The following is a 20,760-nucleotide window of genomic DNA, read 5'->3' as shown; positions in this document are numbered from 1 at the left end:
ATCAGTTGTTCAACCTCTTATTGCTGAGTGGTTCTATCGTATGGATGCTCCATAATTTGGGCAGTTTCTTAAGTTAAATATACAGCTACCATATGGCCCAGCCAATTCCACTCCTAGGTATTCTCTCAAAAGAAACAAAAGCCCATGTATACACAAAGACTCATACTTAAGTGTACAAACTGGTGTATCCATAGAATGGAATACTAGAGACATCAAAAGGCAACAGCAGAGATTAATCTCAAAATATGCTGAGTAAAATAAGCCAGAGGAAAAAAAGAGTACATGCCATATGACTCCATTTACATAAAACTGTATAAAACGGAAACTAATCTACAGTGGATCAGTGTTTGCTTGGGGGCAAAGCTGAAACTCTTTTGGGCTGATGGGTCTGTTCATTTTCTTCATTGAGGTGATAGTTGCACAAGGTTATATACATGTCCTTTTAAAGTATCATTTTATTGTGGTAAGAACACTTAACACAATCTAGTACCCTCTTAACAGAGTTTTAAGTGTACAATACATTCTTATCTATAGGCATGGTGTTGTACAGATCTCTAGAACCTATTCATCTTGCATAACTAAAATTTTATCCCTATTGAATAGCAACTCCCCGTTTCCCCCTCCCCCATCCCCTGGCAACCACCATTGTCTTCCGTGCTTCTCTGAATTTGACTATTTTGGATATAAATTTGATCACATTGTACACTTAAATATGTGCAGTTTATTGTATGTTAAGTATACTGCAATAAAGAGTTCAGGGAATTACGCATACCTTGAGGAATAATAATTGTATTTAACATTTACTGAGCATTTCCTATGTGCCAGGCACTGTACTAAGCATTTTATATGCATTAATTAATCTCATGCTCAAAGCAACCTACGATGGAGGTATTATTTTTAACCCCATTTTACTTATGAGGAAACTAAGGCATAGTAAAGTTACTTGGCCAAGGTGACAAAGTTTCCTGAAAAGTGTAGTACACCATGACGTGTGCTTCCTCTCACAAGAATAGCCGAAATGTGTTCAGCATTCTCTGAGGCAGACCCTGAGTTCATCATCTGACATACACTATCTCATTTAATGCTCATCAGCACTATGAAGTGGGGACTATTTTATAGATGAGGAAAGAGGCACAGAACAATTGGGCAACGTGCCCCCAAATTATATAACTAGTAAAGATTTGAGGAGGAACAAAGATTTGAATCAAAGATCTTCACCCATCAGGTGAGTTTCAGTGGAAAACAGGTTGAGAACTGCTTCTCCGTGTAGAAGTTGGGCCCCTGGTGCATGCACATGGAGCTGATTTGCTTGATGCCGATCACAGACATTTGCTGTGTGGATCCCTCACTGCGTTGGCCCTCCCGCCTGGCTAGGTACTCAGACACCAACCACAGCTTGCATTGCTGTGGGGCCTGCTAAGCCGGCCCGTCTAATTGACCACCTCCTCGTCCTTCCCCACCACCCCAAGCTACGCTGTACAGATGAGCTGGTTGTTCCAGGTCCTTGACCTTAAATACTTGGGCCTCTATCGGCTCTAGTTAGTTTCCTCTCCTTACAGACTTTGCGCTACTGATGACCACAAAGTATCCTAAGAGACTACGTGTATATTCAAATTATGACAAAGGCTAGTTCACAAACCATCTTATCTAGATTTAAATGTATCTTTTTTCTTATTAAGTCCACTGATTTATGTTGGTATTACAAATTCCATGCACAGTTGAGGGCTCTGAATGTGGAATAAGGCAGTTTCATAAGCCATACTCCCTGCTGAAATATCAAGGGCCTGGGTTACATGAAATGTCTTGTTTCTTTCAAGCAGCCACTCAGATAACTTTGAAACAAACATATCCTCTCCCCTTAACCCCATTCCCACCCTTGGGGCTGCTTGTTCTTCTCTCTGGTAGTATAGAATTGAGTGTCAGAGACATCAGAGTTTCCCTAAAACCATCAGAAGCAACAATTCACCTCTTTTCTCATCTACCTCTGTGCTTTGCTCTGCTCTTGACAGCTCCTGCTGGTTTCGATTTGATCCAGCTCTTATACCACTTACCCCTGACTCTGTTCTGGCCTTTCATTCAGCATTTGATCTCCCATTGCACTCCATTTTATTGCTGCATTTTAAATATGCAGTTTAGCACTTTTAAAACATCTGAGTGGAAGAGTTGCTCTTGGGACAGCAGTTGGAGTGATACAATTCCGTGTACTACTCCTTCAGTATTCCCTTCCTTTATTCAACTCCGTCTCCCTTGCTGGTACCTTGTTTCTCTTTCCTTTGTCCTGTCACCTCCTGCTCGTGACTTGTTTACTTCTTCTTCAGTGGTTCTCAAACGTTAGCATGCATCAGCCATCACGTGGAGGGCTTGTTAAAACACAGATTGCTAGATCGCACCAGAATTTCTGATCCAGTAGACCTGGGTTGGGGGTGGAAAATTTTTAGTTTTGAACAAGTTTCCAGGGGATGCTGTTGGTGTGGGGGCTATACTGTGAGAACTACTGTCCCAGCTCAATACTTCCTATTGACCACCCGTCTATCTCTCTGTGTTGTCCTCTAGGCCCTTCTTGTAAATTGCCTTGATGTGCAAAGCTATCAGGTGTGGCTAAGAATCGTGACTTCTGTGGCTGGGCGTGGTGAACCCTTGGGTAAGGCCAGAGGCAAGTCTTTAAATTAGACCCAATGATTTTGGGTTACCCTGAAGGAAGAAATTCAATGTGTTGTCTAGAGGTAAGAGCTCAGAATCAACTTGTAGGATTTATGTTCTATAGCTCTTGAAACATCTTTCCAAAGTGTAGTTCATTGTTCAAATTAAGCTAGTTTGGCATTGTAGAAGTAACAGAGAGGAAGAATTTAGAAAATGAAATACAATCTACTACTGAATAACCAAAATAATTGTGGTTTGTCAAATTCATATTCATATTCTCTCTCTCTCTCTCTTTCTCTCTCTCTCTCTCACTCTCCCTCCCTCTCTCTGTCATCATTAAAATGGTGTTCCTCCTCCCTCAAATGCCCTTTCCTCTAATGTCCACCTTTTGAGATCTTATACTGCATATAAGTTATACTTAAAGGTCCAGCTTTTCCATGAAACCTTCCCTATTCTCTTCCTTCTATATGTTTCTGTAACATTCTTTTGCAGTTAGATGTGAACTTGTCAGTTGCCTTGACTACATTCTAAGCCCATTGTTTGAGATCACAGTAGATTCTGAAATATCAGTACTGAATGACGGGGAGGGTAGTGATACTATGAAACTAGCATTCAGATTCTCGGAAGACTAGGAAGACAATCATTTCTGATATTGGATGGCTGGATGCTAAGAAAACAATTCAGACAGGTAGGATGGGTTCCAGGAAGAGTTCAATAGCGCAGAGGCTGTATGTTAACTTTAAAAATGTGGTAGCCATCACAAAGGTCTTTGATGACATTAAAGACAGAAATCAGGAAACTGATGAGAAGATTTCTTTTTGGGAATAACACATACTAGTAAGTCTACACACACATTAAAATGAAGCTAATGTTGCTCTTGTGAGACTATCAACTGCTTGAAATTATAAGTAGGTATATGTTTGTCATTGTGTATATATAGCAGGGGAGGTGGCTTAAACAACTGATTTGTATTTGTATCCAAGAAACAAATAGGTAATAATGAACAAATAAAAATTGATGTAGGATGGATGAACCTTGAAAATATTCTTCTCATTGAAAGAAGCTAGTCACAAAACACCATATGTTGTATGATTCTATTTATGTGAAATGTCCAGAACAGGCAAATCAACAGAGACATAAAGTGGATTAGTGGTTGCTTAGGGCTGGGGAAGGGGTGATGGCTAAGGAAGGGATTATGTTTGGTGTAAATATTCTAAAATTGATTGTGATGATGGTTGTATGACTCTATGAATTACTAAAAAGTGATGAATTGTATACTTTAAAAGGGTGAATTGTATGTGCGAATTATATCTCAATAAATCTGCTAGAATTTATGTGGGAGAATATATAAAACAAAAATAAATCTATTTCTAAGTCTTGCCTAACTATAGATAGCCAGATATGAAAACCTGTTTTTATTATTTACAGATATCAAACATGTGTTCCTTAATTTTCATGTAACTTATTATATTTTGGAAAGATCAGAAAGTAAACACAAACCACAATAGATTTTAACCGCATTCATTATAGTCTCACTTTTGAACTATATTCATCTTCAAGAGACTGTTCATACCGTCTTTTGGAGCAAAAATTAATATAAGACTCTGTCTTATATTATATTACGTTAGATAAGACCCAGTCTTATAGTAAAATAAGACGTGGTCTTATATTAATGTTTGCTCCAAAAGACGCATTAGAGCTGATGGTCCGGCTAGGTCTTATTTTCGGGGAAACATGGTACTGCAGCTTGATTCAACCTCTACCTATGGTCTGCCACCAGACTGGGTTCTCTTCTCTGCCTGCCTGCCTGCCCGCACATCCAGTGCTGCATTTCAGGGTCTAGCTGTCCGCCTGCTGATTGCCTACTGGTACACAACCCTTCTGCTTTACCAGCTTGTCTGGACTCTTCCTGTTGGTGACTACAGCAACCTTCTTAGCTTTCCCCGTCCTGCCCTAGTCTCTTCCATTTCTTCGCACCAGGCTACTTGGGCTGACTGCTTCCCAACGACAAGCACCTGTTGAGATAACATCTCCCAGTGTACCACTCTGTTTTTATCTCCTTGGGCCAACATTTTAGTAGTTCTTTTTTCACTCTTTCTTTTCCTTTGTTTCCTGTATACTCGTACAATCTGTGAAGGGGAAGTGTTTTATTATTATTATTAATAGATTTTTTTAACATCTCTTGGATTCATTTATTTCTCTTCATTTCCTCTGGGGCCACTCTAGTTCCAATCCTCACAACCTTCTTTGGCAGGACTTTATCTAGTTTTAGTTAAGAATTCAGCAGTGGTGCCTCAAAAAGTCACCTCAGAGAATGAGAGAGAAGCCAAGTAGACATGAACGGGGCTATGGTCTCTGCTCCCAGGCTAACTTCAAACAGGTAAGCTTGATGTGTATCTGTTGTACATATTGGGGTTCTGTGAAGAGTTTTATTTAGGAAAAAAAAAACTGTACTACGGGAAGAATAGTTTGAAAATCAGTGTTCAATGTTATTTTGCATGGATCAGTTCCTTAAAATACTTCTTTATTTTGTAACCTCCCCACTTAAGATCCTTATCAGTTACTATTCCATCTCACATTCAAATGTGTTCACAGAGTGGGAAAACACTATGGGGATAGCCGTGTTTCCTTCTATTATTCAACATCTATGTTCTCACCATTCTAGTTAAGCCTCACTAGCCCCTCAATGTTAGTGGTCAGTATTGTTTCCAGGCTATTCCATATGTTGTCTTTTCCTTACTTCCTTTCTTTCCTTTGCCTATTCAAGTCTGATTTCTGCTTCATAGTTCGGCAGCTCAAGCTTTACCTCCTTCTTGAAAACTTCATTTATTCTAGGCCTAACTAATCTGACCCTTTTACCATATTATGTTGAATTATAGTCAGTACCTCTGAGTTAGGCAGCTAATTTTTTTCTTACTCTTCCCCACATTTGTCTTCTTGTTTGTTTTCTCAACTAGATTTTATTCCTATTGATGGTAGAGATTTTATATTTCACAGTTTGTACCACACAAGTGCTCATGTACCATGAATAGCACATCGGCGATCAGTAAATATGAGGTTAAAATAAGGTGGAAGTTCAGCTGGTTCATGTATAAATTTTATTTTTTTAAATTAATCTTATTGGGTAACAGTGTGTTTCTCCAGGGCCCATCAGCTCCAAGTCGTTGTCCCTCAATCTAGTTGTGGAGGGCGCAGCTCAGCTCCAAGTCCAGTCGCCGTTTTCAATCTTTAGTTGCAGGGGGCACAGCCCACCATCCCATGCGGGAATTGAACCGGCAACCTTGTTGTTGAGAGTTTGCGCTCTAACCAACTGAGCCATCTGGCCACCCCTCCGGAAGCTCAGTGGCAGCTCGTTGTCTTCAATCTAGTTGTGGAGGGCACAGCTCACTGGCCCATGGGGGAATCGAACCGGCAACCCTGTTGTTCAGAGCTCGCACTCTAACCAACTGAGCCATCCGGCCGCCCATCATGTATGAATTTTCTTAGCATTTTCAGTTCTGAAGTGATCAGGAGCAAGCTTTCTCACAATTAAGGAGAAGTCTTAACAATATATGAAGACTTTAAGAAAAAGAAGCAGAAGGGAGACACAGAAAGCCAGAGGGAGACTATAAGGATCATCAGAAACCTCTGAGGAAATGAATGGGTCTAAGGTCAGTTTGAAGAAAGCTAGAGCCTAGCAGCCTTTTATCTTTCGGTTCTTCCAGAGCCAGTGTTTTAATGTTGACCCGGGTGCTACATTCCTTAGAGGCCAGAGGGAGAGACCAAAAGGTCAGTGGGTCTAACATAGACTTTTGATATCCCAGCTGATGGTGGTAGCCTCCTTTCTTCAGCGTCAGAGAAAAGATGGCCCTCCATCCACCAGCTTATTTGTGTGTCCCAGGAAGGTAATAATAAAGGAATGCAGGTGCAGTCAGATCAGCCCTAGGACTGTATCCCTGAGGCGCCTGGTTCCTAATCAGTGGACAAAGTGTCCTTGTGGGAGAGGAGTAGCTCCTTCCAGCGTTAACTTCCAGGACAGGCCCATGACCCAGATGCCTGAAGGAAGGGTATCTGTTTGTTTGTAATTACTGTTTGCATTAACTGGGGCAAAATGCTGAAAAACAAACAACAAGAATTAAGACAGGGGCTGTGATAACCACAAAAAAGTCCAATGTAAGCCATATCAGGGCCAGAGTTTTTCACTTTTTGCAGTAAAGATTACGCATGTTTTACAAGGACCTCTAATTTGATTTTAAATGTAGCTTTGCCTGGTCTGAGGATGGTGTGACCCAACCTGACATTCAAAATGATGTCAATCCATTTTTAAGCCTATTTACATACTCCAAACAGAAGTCTTTGTGTTACAATGTCTTCCCCCCTTTTAAAACCACGCCAATGAGACCTACAAGTAGGGACCTTCATGATCTGGAAGCTGCTTATCTGTTCTGCTTCTTCTCTGGCCAACAGCAGGCTCCCTCTTCACCCCCAATTTCTTAACCATAGGGTCTCTGTACATGCTATCCTTATGTTGTTTGCCTGGCGTGCTCTTCACCCTCCTTCGGTACCTTGTAATTACTCAATACATTTTTGCTTAATATCCTTCCCAATAGCCAGAAAGTTCCATCAGAGCAAAGTATATCTGTCTTGTTTACTGTTATACCCACAATACCTAGCATAGTACCTAACACTCAGTAGGCTGTCAACACATACTGACTTTAATTAGACTCTTAAGCCACTAGACTGAGGTTCTAAAGGGCAGAAATGGTGTCAGCTTCATCCTTCTAACCTACCACACTCTGTACGTCACTTGGTATACTCTAAGGAGCTAAATAAATGTGTACTGAGCAGATTATTGAGCAACATTTGAGCTTTGAGAACCCTCAGCAATGGCCTACACCCACATCTGTCAAACAGGAATTACGTGAAAGCATTGTATACAGGTCATGTCTTTCTGCAGCATCCATTTTTATGCAACTTTTCAGGAGAGGAGACATTTAAGTAATTTAAATAGTGTGTGCATGCACACACATGTATAGTGAGTCGAAAAAAACTATACATCAAATTTTAAGTCAAAGAGGAACTTCAACAAAACAAATTTACCTTAGGGCTCCTTGTCCACCCTGTCTGGGAGCGTGTATTCCCTCTGCTGTCCCTGGGTAGTTTCCCAGCTGCACGATTAAAAAGTTAATGACAAAGCTGGGATTAAAACTGTTTTGATATCTAATGTGCTTTTCACTCTGCTGTCCAAGTGAATTGCCTCATCACGCCTATAGCATGGTCAAATTTACCCTAATGATGTTTATGAACATCAATAAATATGTTCATAAACAAATTAGATTCAGCAGAGCTGAATTTAGGTTGAAGGGCAGAAAGGCAAAAGGAGTCATAGCCCGAAGATACATGAGTAAGAGTTATACGGACATGTTTAGAGACTTGGATTCTGAATTTATATTTCAGGTAGTTTCCCTTGCTCTCCTTCTATGATGGTGGTGCATTCAAATCCGGCCCTGCCCCTCTAAATGTTCTCAACGTGGGCATTATTTTTAAAGGGCCCCGTTTAAAAAGATGGCAGAAATCTTGTGCGGGCCTCTTCCTGACAACTCGAGGACTAGAGAGTAACAATACGGGCAGTGCCCTGCGGCAGCTGTACAAAAAACACCTTGCACTTGTCTAAAGAGTTACATTTTAAACAAAGTTTTGACACACATGATCTTATTCACTCCCCACAACAATTTAAAGTAGTTCCGGGAGCTGAAAACAGCACTCAGTCCAATTGTGAGCTCTCTCCAGGTGCTCTGCTTAAAGAGCCTCACTCACACCCCCTTGGGGATTTAAGCGGTGGGTGCCTGCTACTTCTGCTGCCGAGCAGCGTGGGAATAAAGGAACAACCGTATTTCTTTGGCCGCAACGCCATCATGGCAACAGAAAGCACCCACTCTTTCCACTGTGAACCGTACAGTCTGTCTAGGCAATTAATCAGCGCTCCCCGTGGTGATTTTCCTATGGGATGCCAGTTGCCTTGCCAATCAACCCCACCCACAGAGCGTAGCAGGGCCACACCCCCAGCATGGCCTCTGCCAGGGAAGGTGCTCTGGCCTATACTAGAGGAAGCTGATACTCAGGTACACCGGCTACTGAAACACACACGTGAATCCTCCCGGGCCTCAGTTTCGCCACCTCTAAAATGGGCTACACCCCCTCTCTCTGGACTAGTTGCCTGCCATTTCACGCTAGGCCCCTCGGAAGTGAAATCAGTGCTTAACCGCAGCTTAAAGTCCTCTCGTTGGGCTTCGGGTCCTGCGCCGGGCATGCTCAGTAGCTGGGGCTGACTTGGCCTGGGGAGTAGGAAGCAGCTCTTTGCGCCCAGGCGGCTGACTGCGGGCACTGATGAATCACGTGTGTTGAGGCCCTCTTAAAGAGATAGGCACCAACTTTCTCCACCCTAAACACCGCCCTGAGGGCGGCGGCGACGGTCGTGATAATTGCAGCTGCTCTCAGGGGCAAGGCTTGTCCCAGCGCCGAGTAGAGGCAACGGCGTGTGGCGTCTGGGGTGCTGGGGAGTCCAGACTCCCGGGGGCCTGAAATCGGCAGCTCCCTAGACAGACACACTCCCCCTCAGGAAGAGGTGCTGCCGAATCAGCGCGGGGCAGCGGGACCGCCCCGAGGGGCTTCCTCAGTGGAGGAGAGGTGGGGTTACAGGGCACAGGTGACAGGGCCGGAGAAAGATGGAGCAGCCCGGGGCGGCGGCGTCGGGCGCGGGAGGCGGCAGCGAGGAACCCGGTGGGGGCCGGAGCAACAAGCGGAGCGCGGCGAACCGGGCCGCCCCCGAAGAGGAAACGAAAAACAAGCCCAAATTGGTGAGTGCTCCCGCAGCCCCCGCCGGCCTTGGGGACAACGAGAGCCCCGGGATCCTCCTGTCGTTGAACACGGGGGGACCCGGGGCCCCCTCCCAAGGGTTACCGCGACCTCGTTGTGCAACTCGGGGAGCCGCTGAAGGAGCGGCCACGCGGAGGCGCGGAGACGGCGTGGGGGCGGAAGAGCACCCGCTTCTCTGCCTACCCCGGTTCTTACTCTTGTCAGCCCGGGAGGCAGTGCGGGGTGGAGAAAGGCCCCACCCCAAGTTGAGGAGACCCGGAGTACTGGATAGGGTCTTGTTTGCCTAACTTGTGGGCACCAGCCTTCTTTCCGCGATTCCATTCCCCTCCCACCCCTGTCAGGGTTTTGCCTCTTGAGCGCTTAGGGTCCGGGCAGGGAAACCTCTCTTCTTTGCAGCCCAAATACTTGGGACCCTACCCACAGACGGGGGAAAAAAAAATCCTATAAAACAAAAAGACACACAACGTAGGCCCCCAGTCTTTCTACTTGAACAGCAATCTGAGGGAGAGGCGCCTACGTGCGTGTTTTTTTTTTTTTTTTCCTCCTCGCTTCTCCATGTGCTCTCCCAAGAAACATTTCTTTGGAAGAGTGGGGGGAGCGTGGGAGTTGGAGGCTGGGTGAGGTACCACCAACTGTCGGGTAATAGGCAGAGGCATTCAGTACTTGCACTTAGTTGATTAAGAGTGCTCAAAAGCAATAGGCTGACTGTACAAGTCTCACCGTCCTGAGAGTGTGAACCGGTAATAACAGTCTATTTCCTGCCACTGACTTAATGTTCAGAGGAATGAAATCTATGTGGCCCGCTATTGGATTGGGAAATACTGGAGTTTCCTAAACTCATCAGTTAAAAGGGTTCCTCTTTTTTTGGTAAAACCTTCTAAATCGGGTGGCATGAGGGGAAACGGTTTGCGTGTACAAATTCAGCAGATGTTTGTCTCTGAACGTTCTTGGTCTACCTCTGAAGCACAAGCCACATGTTGCTCATCTAGTTTTCAGTTTTAACCAGCGACTTGATTATAATTAGGAAGGAGACCGTGGTTTTTAACTCAAACCGTTTCTCACGGCATCTGTCCATTTGGTATGTACCTGTTATACTTCCCGCTCTTGCCTCCCATTTGCCTTTAAATTATGGACCGTCCATATTCGAAAACAGTGGTCAAAGCATTATATCTAGTTTAAGGAAATATGCAGCCTTCCATTATGTGGGAAGGGACCTGGTTGGGTATAATAAAATGCCAAGTTTAAAGTCTTATCAGTTCCACCCTAACTAGAAGCAAATTGAGGATATACTTACATGATGTGTTCTGTTACCTCAGTATTTACAAGTGAAGAAACTGAGTCACAAGGTCTTTGTGAATTGTCTATGCTGGGTTTAATGGGTGCCCTCCACCATCATGAAACTTAGAAAAGTTTTGTGAGTATATCATCAAAGTTTATTTAAAAATTCTGATGTGATTTTAAGATTTATCAGTTTGTGTTAAACGATTGATCGATCATATTTCCTTTCCTTTTTTTTTTGACCCAGCACACAACTGTGGTTTAAACCGTGATTAAAAGTTTAAGCAAAAATAAAAGTGAACTGGTAGTTTCCACCAATACTTTGGTACATCCAGCACGAAACTTTCACTTAGGAAGTGTGTTCTCAAGAGAAAGCACTTATCTCTGTCTGTTAGTAAGTAAGATTACTTTTCCTTTGGTCATTTGTCCTGTTTGGTCTTTTATGTTTTACTTGCTTTGACAAGGTAACTAGATAGTTAGGAGCTGGTATCACTTTCGGTTCCTAGCTAACTTGTGTTTGGTGTTGAACATAGCATGATATACTAGAACAAGTATTTGAATTCAAGAGTTTGTTACTATCAGTGGGGAATTTTTTTTTGCTCAAATACAACTTTTGACCCTTACGGGATTTTATGAGCAGAAGTGTCAGAGAGCAGAAAGCAGATTTAGGAAGACGGTTCAGCACTCTTTAGACATTTCAGCAATTTTTAAGGCAAGCATGTTGACCAAACAACGAGACCTAGTAAACTTTTTTTCCCATAAATGCCTTACTCCCTATTTTGACTTGTCTTATTGAAAAGCTCAGCGTTTTCTTCTAAGGTCTTTTAGAGAAGAGTTCATCTGGGATTCGTTACTTAAAATATTGCTAGTAAGATAAAGCTTTACATAGACCAAATTTTATTATTTTGAGTATTATGTTATTGATCAGTATAATAGTCATTAATTGTGTGCACGTGCACACATGTGGGTTTATAAAAGAGCCATACGGTAATAGAAATTATTTGTGTAACAGGTGATTGTGGGGCATAGTGGTTCTTAAACTCCTGAAATTGTATGAAAAAACATTGAGTGTATGTAGTTATGCGCATTTTTCTGGATCCCATAGCTTTCATCAGTGTTTTCAAAGGCATCTGTCTCCTATAGAAGAATAAGAACTATTGGGTTACCAGAGAGAGAGAGAGAGAGAGAGAGAGACAGTAAAGGAAATCCCAGTTGATTCCCCTGGAAGTTACTGGGGAGAGGGAGGTCAGTGATGAAGGGAGAAGGGAAATAGCACTGACCACACGAGTGATTGATATTAAAGATAATACACCTGGGAGTAAAAAGTTAATTACATAATGTCAGTATAGTATTAGCTCAGAGGAAAGTTTCCACTACATAGAAAAATTAACTCAATAGCTATGGTACAGTGGATTGATAAAGTATAAGGCATTGATTCCGTTGTTTTCATTTAGTTCCTTATTGTTCTGGAAAACTGGAGAAGGAAGGCACGTTTTCTATAAAGAGGAACTGTACTTTCATTTATATCCTGAGGTTTTGATAGGTATTCGTGAGAATTTTTTCAGAGATACATTTCAGGACTCCAACGACTTCTGCTTAAGATTAATTAAATACAAATTGAACAGTTTGCTTCCATCGTCTTCATCTATGTGCCCTCATAATGACCCTTTTATTTTGACTCTTTTTAATGAAGGCGACCTTGTTTTGGATTCATCACATTTTGAATAATGCATTAGTAGTAGAGTTTTGTATTTTATCTAACTATCCGGTTAGGCCCAGATTGTAGCATCTCATCAAACAGCATGAATTTTAGATTAATGAGTAATTTGATGTCAACCATGGAATGTATTTTGTCAGAGTAGTAGAGCTCTAGAAGCTTTATGATTGAATCCCACATGTTCAAGGCAGAGACTTAACCATTAAGAGAGGCTAGTGTTACGGTAGAACTAAATACACACACACACACACACACACACACACACGCACGCACGCACGCACGCACGCGCGCAGACCGGCTTAACATTCTTGGGTGTTTTTCTGTTTTGACATTGTGTTTCTGCACAATTCCTGAAGCCTTTCAGTACTTAGATAGTAGACTCAAATTAGCAACTTGAAGTAACCGAAGTTAATTTTCTGGTTATTATATAACTTCCTGAGTATTTGGTTACTTGTTTTAATTGGATAAATCATGTTTTGATTTTAATTGATAAAGTGTGAGCTTTCGTTTATTTAACATTTACTGAGCACCTCTTCCGTGTTAGGCATTATTCTGAGAGTTGGTGATATAAGGAGAGGGAGTGAGGGAGACAGGGAAATTAATTAGTGATTAAAGAGCTATTGGATAAGGAATGATTGGAATATGCATAGGACGGTGATGGAAAAACATCATGGAGAGGCATCTGAGTCTAATTGGATGCTTGAGTGTGGTAAAGAAAGGCTTACATAGCGTGTGACATTTGCACCAAGGCTTGAAGAATAAGCCACTAATTGAAGAAGGGAAAGGTAAGGCATTTTAGGTTGAAAGAACAACATATGCAAAGGTAGAGAGAAATGGTAATATGCACAATAAAGGAACTGTGTGGGTAGACGTTAATGGTGGAAACAAAGGATATAGGTAGTGGACCTACTAGAAAGGAGAGTCCAGATCATGATGGGTATTTATTTGTAGGCCATGTTAAAGGTTCAGCTTCTTTCTGAAAGCTGCAGTAAGCCATTGAAGAGATTTAAACAGGAGACCGACGCAATTAGATTGTGTTTCAGAAAGAAACTGAATGCACTGGAAAATTTCTTGGAGAGGGGTGCGGGAATGGAGGCCAGAAGACTAGTTAGTAGGAGCAGAGTAACATACAAGAGTTTGATGTTTAGAGACCGGAATTCCAATTGCATTTCATCCACTCATTCATTTACTAGGCTCACTTCTCTGCATCTCAGTTTCCTCCTGCCACTTCATTGCCTCTCCTTTCTGCCACCCACCTTGAACATCGTCACCAAATCTGAAATATCCACCCTGTTTCTCATTTACTATCTCACCTGCCTTTCACAGCCCAGCTCGCGCCTCAAAATTCTCTCATTCTTCCTTTAGACCTTCACTGATTACTTCAGCTTACTAAAGGTTCTTCCTTATTTGAGCTCCTGTTTTGAAACTGAATGTTATAGCTGGTGTTGTACCTACAAAGATTTTAAAGTGCTTCTGGGCAAGGGTGTGTGCCTATTGTTGAAAACTTTACAGACCAGTGCGTGGGTGCAAAACTACTCAGTAAATTATTGTTTGCTGGGAATTCGTTCCTGTAGGTCAGACAGTTTGAAAGTGTAAATTGTTGAGAAGAGGCTTTTTGAAAACTAAATGTTTCCTGTTTTGTGCCATTTTTTTTTCTTAGGTTCATTTGATGGAGCATATGTACGTACTGTCTGTACATTCTGTGTCCTTTCCCTAATTTTGAAATTCAGGAAACTTCTTGGCTGGGAGAACTCCCTTACCCCCTTGTTTGTTGAGACTTTTGTGATATCAGAACCTGAACTTCCTGGTGGAGAAACAGTATCAAAACTGATGATGACCCCAGTAATTTTACTGTTATTAGGAGGAGACTTCATGTTATTAGCAAAAGAATACTGAATGGAGGGCCACAGGACCTGGGCTCCAGTGGTCCTTCTGTTTGCTTGTTATTCTGATGAGCCATTTCACACCAGGAATTTGAGCCCTTTGATTAACATTTGCCAGTCAGAGATAATGTCTGCCTGATTTGCTGCACAAGGTGGTTTAGATAAAACACAGTGATGAATGAGAAAGCATTTAGGAAAGTCTATACTGCTATGCAAATATGAGCACCATCCTTAACCTCATATTACCTGAATCAAATGTATCGTGGTTGAATGGTTTAATAGCTTTCTTCCAATTTGATAGCTCTAACTTTATTATTGTATAAAGTACAATAGTATTGGTGTATGTTGACCGATTCCTTGTCTCCCCAATTCCATTTGTCCATTTGGAAGATTATACATTCTGTCCTTTTACTGATAACTCCGTTGAATGAATATAAGATATGAGTTTAATTTTTTTCACTGTAATACATATTTTTTAAAGAATCAGGCTGCCCTTTTCTTTCACTTTGAAGCATTTAAAATTTTGGCTAAAAACACTAGATATTTATGACATTCTGTCTTGTCAGACAGTTTACTGCTGTTGTACAAATAAGGAAACTGAGGCACTGATGTGTTAAGGGCTCTGATCGAGAGATAAGTTTAAAAGCCGTCACTTGTATTGTCAAAGTTAGCTATAACACTGAGTTATTATGCTTCAGGGACTCTGAACATGGAAAATTATTCAATTTTTTTTGTTCCTTTTTGGAACAATTATAATTGTAATCCACCTAGATTTCACTCCAAGGACCAAGAGCTCTGGCAGTAGCAGCATGGCACTGAAGTAAAATCAGATTCTTTTCCAACCTGGTCTCAGAGAACACTGTAAATAACAGGATGCCCTGGAAATAGTACATAATATGTGCTAATTTACACGAATCAACACATTTGGCTAAATACAACTGCTTATCACTAGCACCGTAGGAATTATTCTTGAAGACCCAACTTTCTCCTATTCCTATATTCAGTCTGCCGTGCAGAAGAGATCAGTTCCTTCTGTCCGATTTTCGCTGTTTGGTACTTTATTTTGTCTCAAGTCTGAAGAACCTAAGATGATGGCTGGTGACTTAAATATAGTTATATACTTGATATCCCAGTGGGCATCTTGTAGAAGACAGCCACGTGGAAGACAGCTCAAAAATAGCACATGAACGGGAAGGTTGAGATATGTTTTCACGTAGCTATTTATTATGAATGTAAGTAATAGAAAGAAACCAACTCATACTAATTTAAAACTTATTTACCTGAGGAGGCCGCATGTGTTTCAGTCTAAATGATTTACTCTGGCTATCAGGATTTATTCTACTGAATCCTGATACTTGCTAGCTATTTGTGAGGTGGCCTGGGAAAAAAGAGTATTGGTGCCTTTCTCATGAAAGAATTCTGTAAAAAACAAAATTCTTTTAATCACCATTTACACAGGCTTTGGTTTAATGAAGGTTTTTCTGTATTGCTTTAGGGATAGTAAGCTACATTGCTACCAAATGCAGACCAGCAAATTGGCCGCCAGTCTCTTCTGTGAGAGCTCTAACAGTAGTGGTGCCTACTTCAAGTTGGGAGCTTCTGGGTGGCTAGTTAGGCAGGCCTAAGGTAGGGATCCAAGCCTTCATTAAGAATGAATTGTTCCCCAAAGGCTATGGAGTCAATCACCTGGCAATTTTGCTGCTCACCCAAGGGCGAAAAGACATCAGGCACACTCCTTTAGAAAAAAGTTGTTGTTCTGTGATAGATATCCACATGCTTTGGTTAATGTCTGCTCAAAATTATGAGGAATTTTTATCTGCTCTTGATGTGTTGGTCTTTCGCCGAGCTACAAGTAAAAGAGAGAAAGTTTTCACTTTATTCGTAATATGGGCTAATTAATAAGACTAATAAAACATATGAAAAATTTCAAGCATACTGAAAAGTTGGGAGGATAGTATAATGAAGCACCATATTACCCACATTCAGTACTTATCTCAATTTTCAGCATTTGCTTCATCCAGCCTTTGTTTTTCCCTTGCTAAAGTTTTTTAGTGCAAATCCCAGATATCATGTCATTTTACTCCTACGTACTTCAATGTGCATCTCTAAAAATTACTGACTTTTAAAAAAATGTAACCGCTATGCCACTGTCACATCTTTAAAAATTAAGATATTCCTTGGTATCATCTAACACTCAATTTATAATCAAATATCCTCAATAGCCTCAAAAAGAATTAGGTTTTAATCTAATGTGTGCCTAATGAATGTACGTGTCACTGAGCTTCTTAAACAAATACAGTTTTAAATTAATCGTAAAATCTCATTCAAAGTTATTCCACAGAAAGTGCTATCGTAAAGTGTCACTTCCAATTAAGTTTACTTTGGTTTTTAATTCTGTAGAAGTATCTGGAAAGGTTGACTGTACAAGTGTGGAGAGACTCTTTAGAACAGCTACTATATGCCCTAGAAAATAGACCAAATTAAGACTTTTGGTTCTGTTTGCTGGTTGGGTAATCACTCATTCTTCATTTTGCAATTTGTGAAGTGGGGTGGGGTTTATGTGTAAGAATTTTCCTCCTAGGGAAACGTAGCTAGTTGGTTGGGCAAAGGAAATGGGTTCTTGAGCTCTCTAGATAAAAGATTCATACAACTTTTTCTATTAGGGGTTCCTATAACTCTGTGCTTTATAGACATACAACTAAGCTTAATATTACTAGCTCTAGTTTTTATTTTAATACAGATGCCATTTTGGTACTTGAGGTGTCTGTTTTTTCGCCACTTTAAGGCACTGTAGGTTGCTGAATCTGGATAATTGGTGAGCAAACCTTTACAAAGAACTCTGAACTGTTAAGTTTCCTTATGTAGACATTTGTGGGGTTGAAATTGAAAACCAGGCTACACTAATGAGCTGCTACAGCTGGCGATGGGTGGCAAATGCCCTGGACGCCACACAGATTTACTAAAGACATTGTGTAACCACTGCTTTCTAGACAGCAATCTAATGCTGCTATTGTGCTGGGAGGTGATAGGCATATAATTTCTTGAATTTTGTGGATTTAAGTAGATTTAGACTGGTAATCCATCTCCACTCCGCAGCTTCTAGGCTGCCCATTTACTGACCCAATCAGGTGGGTCACTTTCCTCCGAACAGGAGGAGTGATCACAGGAGATGAGTGATCATTGTAATTGTTGGGGTTGGACATGTGGCATTTCCTTCTTTTGCTTTGCCCAGGGGAGAGAAAGCTATAGAGGTGTTGTTTTCTGTGCTTCGAAATCAATCACTGATAGAATCTGAAATGGCTTAATAGCATATTATGCTGGCTGAAGCTGCTTCAGAAGATTCTACAGTGTTTCTCTGAAAATAAGACCTAGCCGGAAAATCAGCTCTCATGCGTCTTTTGGAGCAAAAATTAATATAAGACCTGGTATTATTATATTACATTGTATTGTATTGTATTATATTATTATATAAGACCTGGTCTTATAGTAAAATAAGACCGGATCTTATATTAATTTTTGCTCCAAAAGACGCATTAGAGCTGATTGTCCAGCTAGGTCTCTTATTTTCGGGGAACCATGGTATATGTAGAAAGCAAGACCTTATGTAGACTGTACACTCACATTTTGAACTTCAATAAAATATATGTGTAATAGAGACCAGGGCCACTGTGTATGGTGGGGCCAAAGGTGAGAGACCTCAGAGGGTCACGTCACTTTCCAAATCATGTGCCTCGTCACAAGACTGTATGTGTCTTCAGGGCACTGCCTTTTCCTAACTCACACCAAGGTGCCATCTGGGCTAACTACTGCACTTTAAACCAAATGGATTTTATTCTCAAACCTGACAGGAAATTTAGCGAGGCACAGGACATAGTTTACATGTCTTATTTCGAATAGGTATTTTCCATTTGTCATTAATTCTGAAAAAAATATATAAGGTGTATATCTATATACTATCTTGTCCTAAACCTGGCAATATTTCCTTTTAAATTATTGCAGTCCTTAAATGTAGAGGGCTGTGTTCTTGAGGACCTAGGCTACAGGTTCAACGTGTTCATTGTTTTCTCTTTTTTAAGGCTCCTCCCTTCCTGCACTTTTCCCAGTAATGTTCTTGACATTATTGTTCTCCAGTGTTTCACGTGGTTACAGATTGTGACGCCTACGTCTGTATTTTTGGGAAGTTAGTGTCATAACTTCAATGTACTTTCATTTACATTGCCCATGATATATAAGGCAAAAACCAATAGCAGGTTAAGATGAGTTAAAATAAATTTGGCAGAAGCATTTTCTCTAATAATATGCTCAGAAGCCCAGTACCTCACATTACAAAAATCAACGTTTTCCAGAAAAGTCAGTGAGTACATAAAACATTTGTGAGTAGAAACAATCTTTTCTTAGGCTGACCTCACAGCTTGTTTTTCATTGGCAGTGCATTAGCTTACATTGTTCCTCCCCTTTGGTTGAGTAGCTAATGGTCTTTAAACAAGCTATTAAAGGGAAGGATAATTTTACAATGCAAGAAAAATAAAAGTGGCCTGGATTTTTTCCATGCTGCTGGTTTGGCTTTTTGTGTATTTGTTTTACCAAAGCAGGGCGATCCCATGTTCTCTAATCTCTAAACTCGTAGGCTTCCTGAGTATAGCCCATATACTTGCTTCATCAAACCGTTTTCAGAGGGTCTTGTGAATTTCTGTGAGATCCAAATGCTCCGTTTTTATATCAGCTAAGTAGGTCTGAGACCAAATACTAAATTTTACGTGGCCATATCTCTGTATAAAATGGAATTGAGGCATTAGTTATACTTTAAAGTAGAAATGTTGGGGTCTCAGGGCCCAATTTTCCATGCCCTTCCTACCAGCTCTGTTGTAGCTAATTGTGGATCAAGATATGTTATGTTAGAAATCCCTGCTTTTGACTCCCTCCCTTTAAATAATCTGTTATCACTTGCATGTTTCTAACCCTGAAGATCATCTTATTCCTTGTCATTTTTACTGGTTTCTGTGAATATTATTAATGGTGCGTCATATTACTGGCCACAGAAATAACATGCAGAAGGATGGTCATTGGATGTGAAATCAATTACGGAATGTGACAGATTTATTTAAAAGCATTTCCCATATACACCTATCACCAAATAGTTGTCATAAAATAGAGGAAACTACATTTTGATCTTAGCACCACGACTTCATGTTTTCAAGACCCCACGTTTTATTTCATAGAATCTGAATATTTCATATGCTATACAGAGTTGAAATAGGCTAAATAGGATCTCTAACTGATCCTATTGAGTCTTTTTTTTTAAAGGGTTAGGTTCTGGCAATTTACAGAGGTTATATACAGAGTAAGCTGACTACTTTTTAAAATGTAACTCTGGATAAGTCATTTATCTCTCTTCAGTTTATTTTGTAAAATAAGGGAGTTAAATAAACAATTTTCAAGGTTCCATTCAGCTCTGATGTCCTGGGAATCAAAGGTTTATTGAGAACCGTTGTGAATCTGGCCTAACATCAATATATGACATCTGGGTTCTATATAGATAAAAAATTGATAATCATGAAAGATAACTCTTTAATGCTGAAAGCTAATTGGGTGAACATCCCAGTTTACTGTTCTGTTTCTGGAATCTGAGTTAGCCCAGTTCAGTGAAGGTCACATCAACATTGTTTTAACCATGCACTGTATGCAGAGCCCCAGAGAATGGTGGCTCTGCCCTAAGTGACCTAATCCTTGCATGGTTTCTTGGTTCACTGACCAAGTCCAGCACTCAAGCTTGCCCAGAGGTGATTCTCGATAACGAACAATCTAATTTATGCCAGTTGCTATTCTATGTGTCTTTCATGTATTGGGCAAGAACTGTACAAGATCTGGGGTGTAATCCTGCTTACCCACCTGTTGCTGTTTCATGGATGATTGCAGCAGACACAAGACTCCTGGGTCAGAGACAAAACAGTTTATTAATTCGTTGCAAAAGCAGAATGTCAGCATGACGCGCTGGTTCGCTATGGTCTTAAGTCCCATGAGATTGACCTGGATGGGTGACTACATAAGTAGTGAGTTGCTTTACAGGAGAGGAAGACCGAGCTTAGGGAATTTACCACTTTTATAGTAAGCAGAAACAAGCCTGCTCTATGTCTGGGGAGGGGAGAATTATTCATCATTAGTGTTGCTTGCTACAAACACAGCCCTGGGAAAGTGGCCTGGGGAAAGTGCTCTCAGGGCCTTTCAGTCTTGGCTTCCCCACCAAGAATGTGCAGGGAAACTTGGGAATCGATGGTGGATATTGTCCCCCATCAATAGTAACTCATTTGATCCTCACAACGGTTATTTTATAGGGGAGGAGAGAAGCTCAGAGAGCAGAAGTAATTTGCCTGAGGACATACAGTGGTG

The 20,760-nt window shown here is 41.0% G+C and overlaps 1 protein-coding gene across 3 annotated transcripts in view; it reads left to right on the top strand.

The window, feature by feature from the left end:
• The first annotated feature begins 9,128 nt into the window (after positions 1-9,128).
• Positions 9,129-20,760, top strand: part of DIAPH2 (diaphanous related formin 2) — an 842,313-nt gene continuing 830,681 nt past the window's right edge. For all 3 annotated transcript variants that reach the window (XM_081043893.1, XM_081043892.1, XM_081043894.1), the window contains exon 1: positions 9,129-9,476. In XM_081043893.1, the coding sequence (XP_080900019.1) occupies positions 9,345-9,476 (132 nt within the window). In that variant the 5' untranslated portion in view covers positions 9,129-9,344. The remainder of the gene's footprint in view (positions 9,477-20,760) is intronic.

This window comes from Rhinolophus hipposideros (genome assembly GCF_964194185.1).
Source record: "Rhinolophus hipposideros genome assembly, chromosome: X".
Taxonomy (NCBI): domain Eukaryota; kingdom Metazoa; phylum Chordata; class Mammalia; order Chiroptera; family Rhinolophidae; genus Rhinolophus; species Rhinolophus hipposideros.
This window is presented reverse-complemented; position numbering and strand designations above follow the sequence as displayed.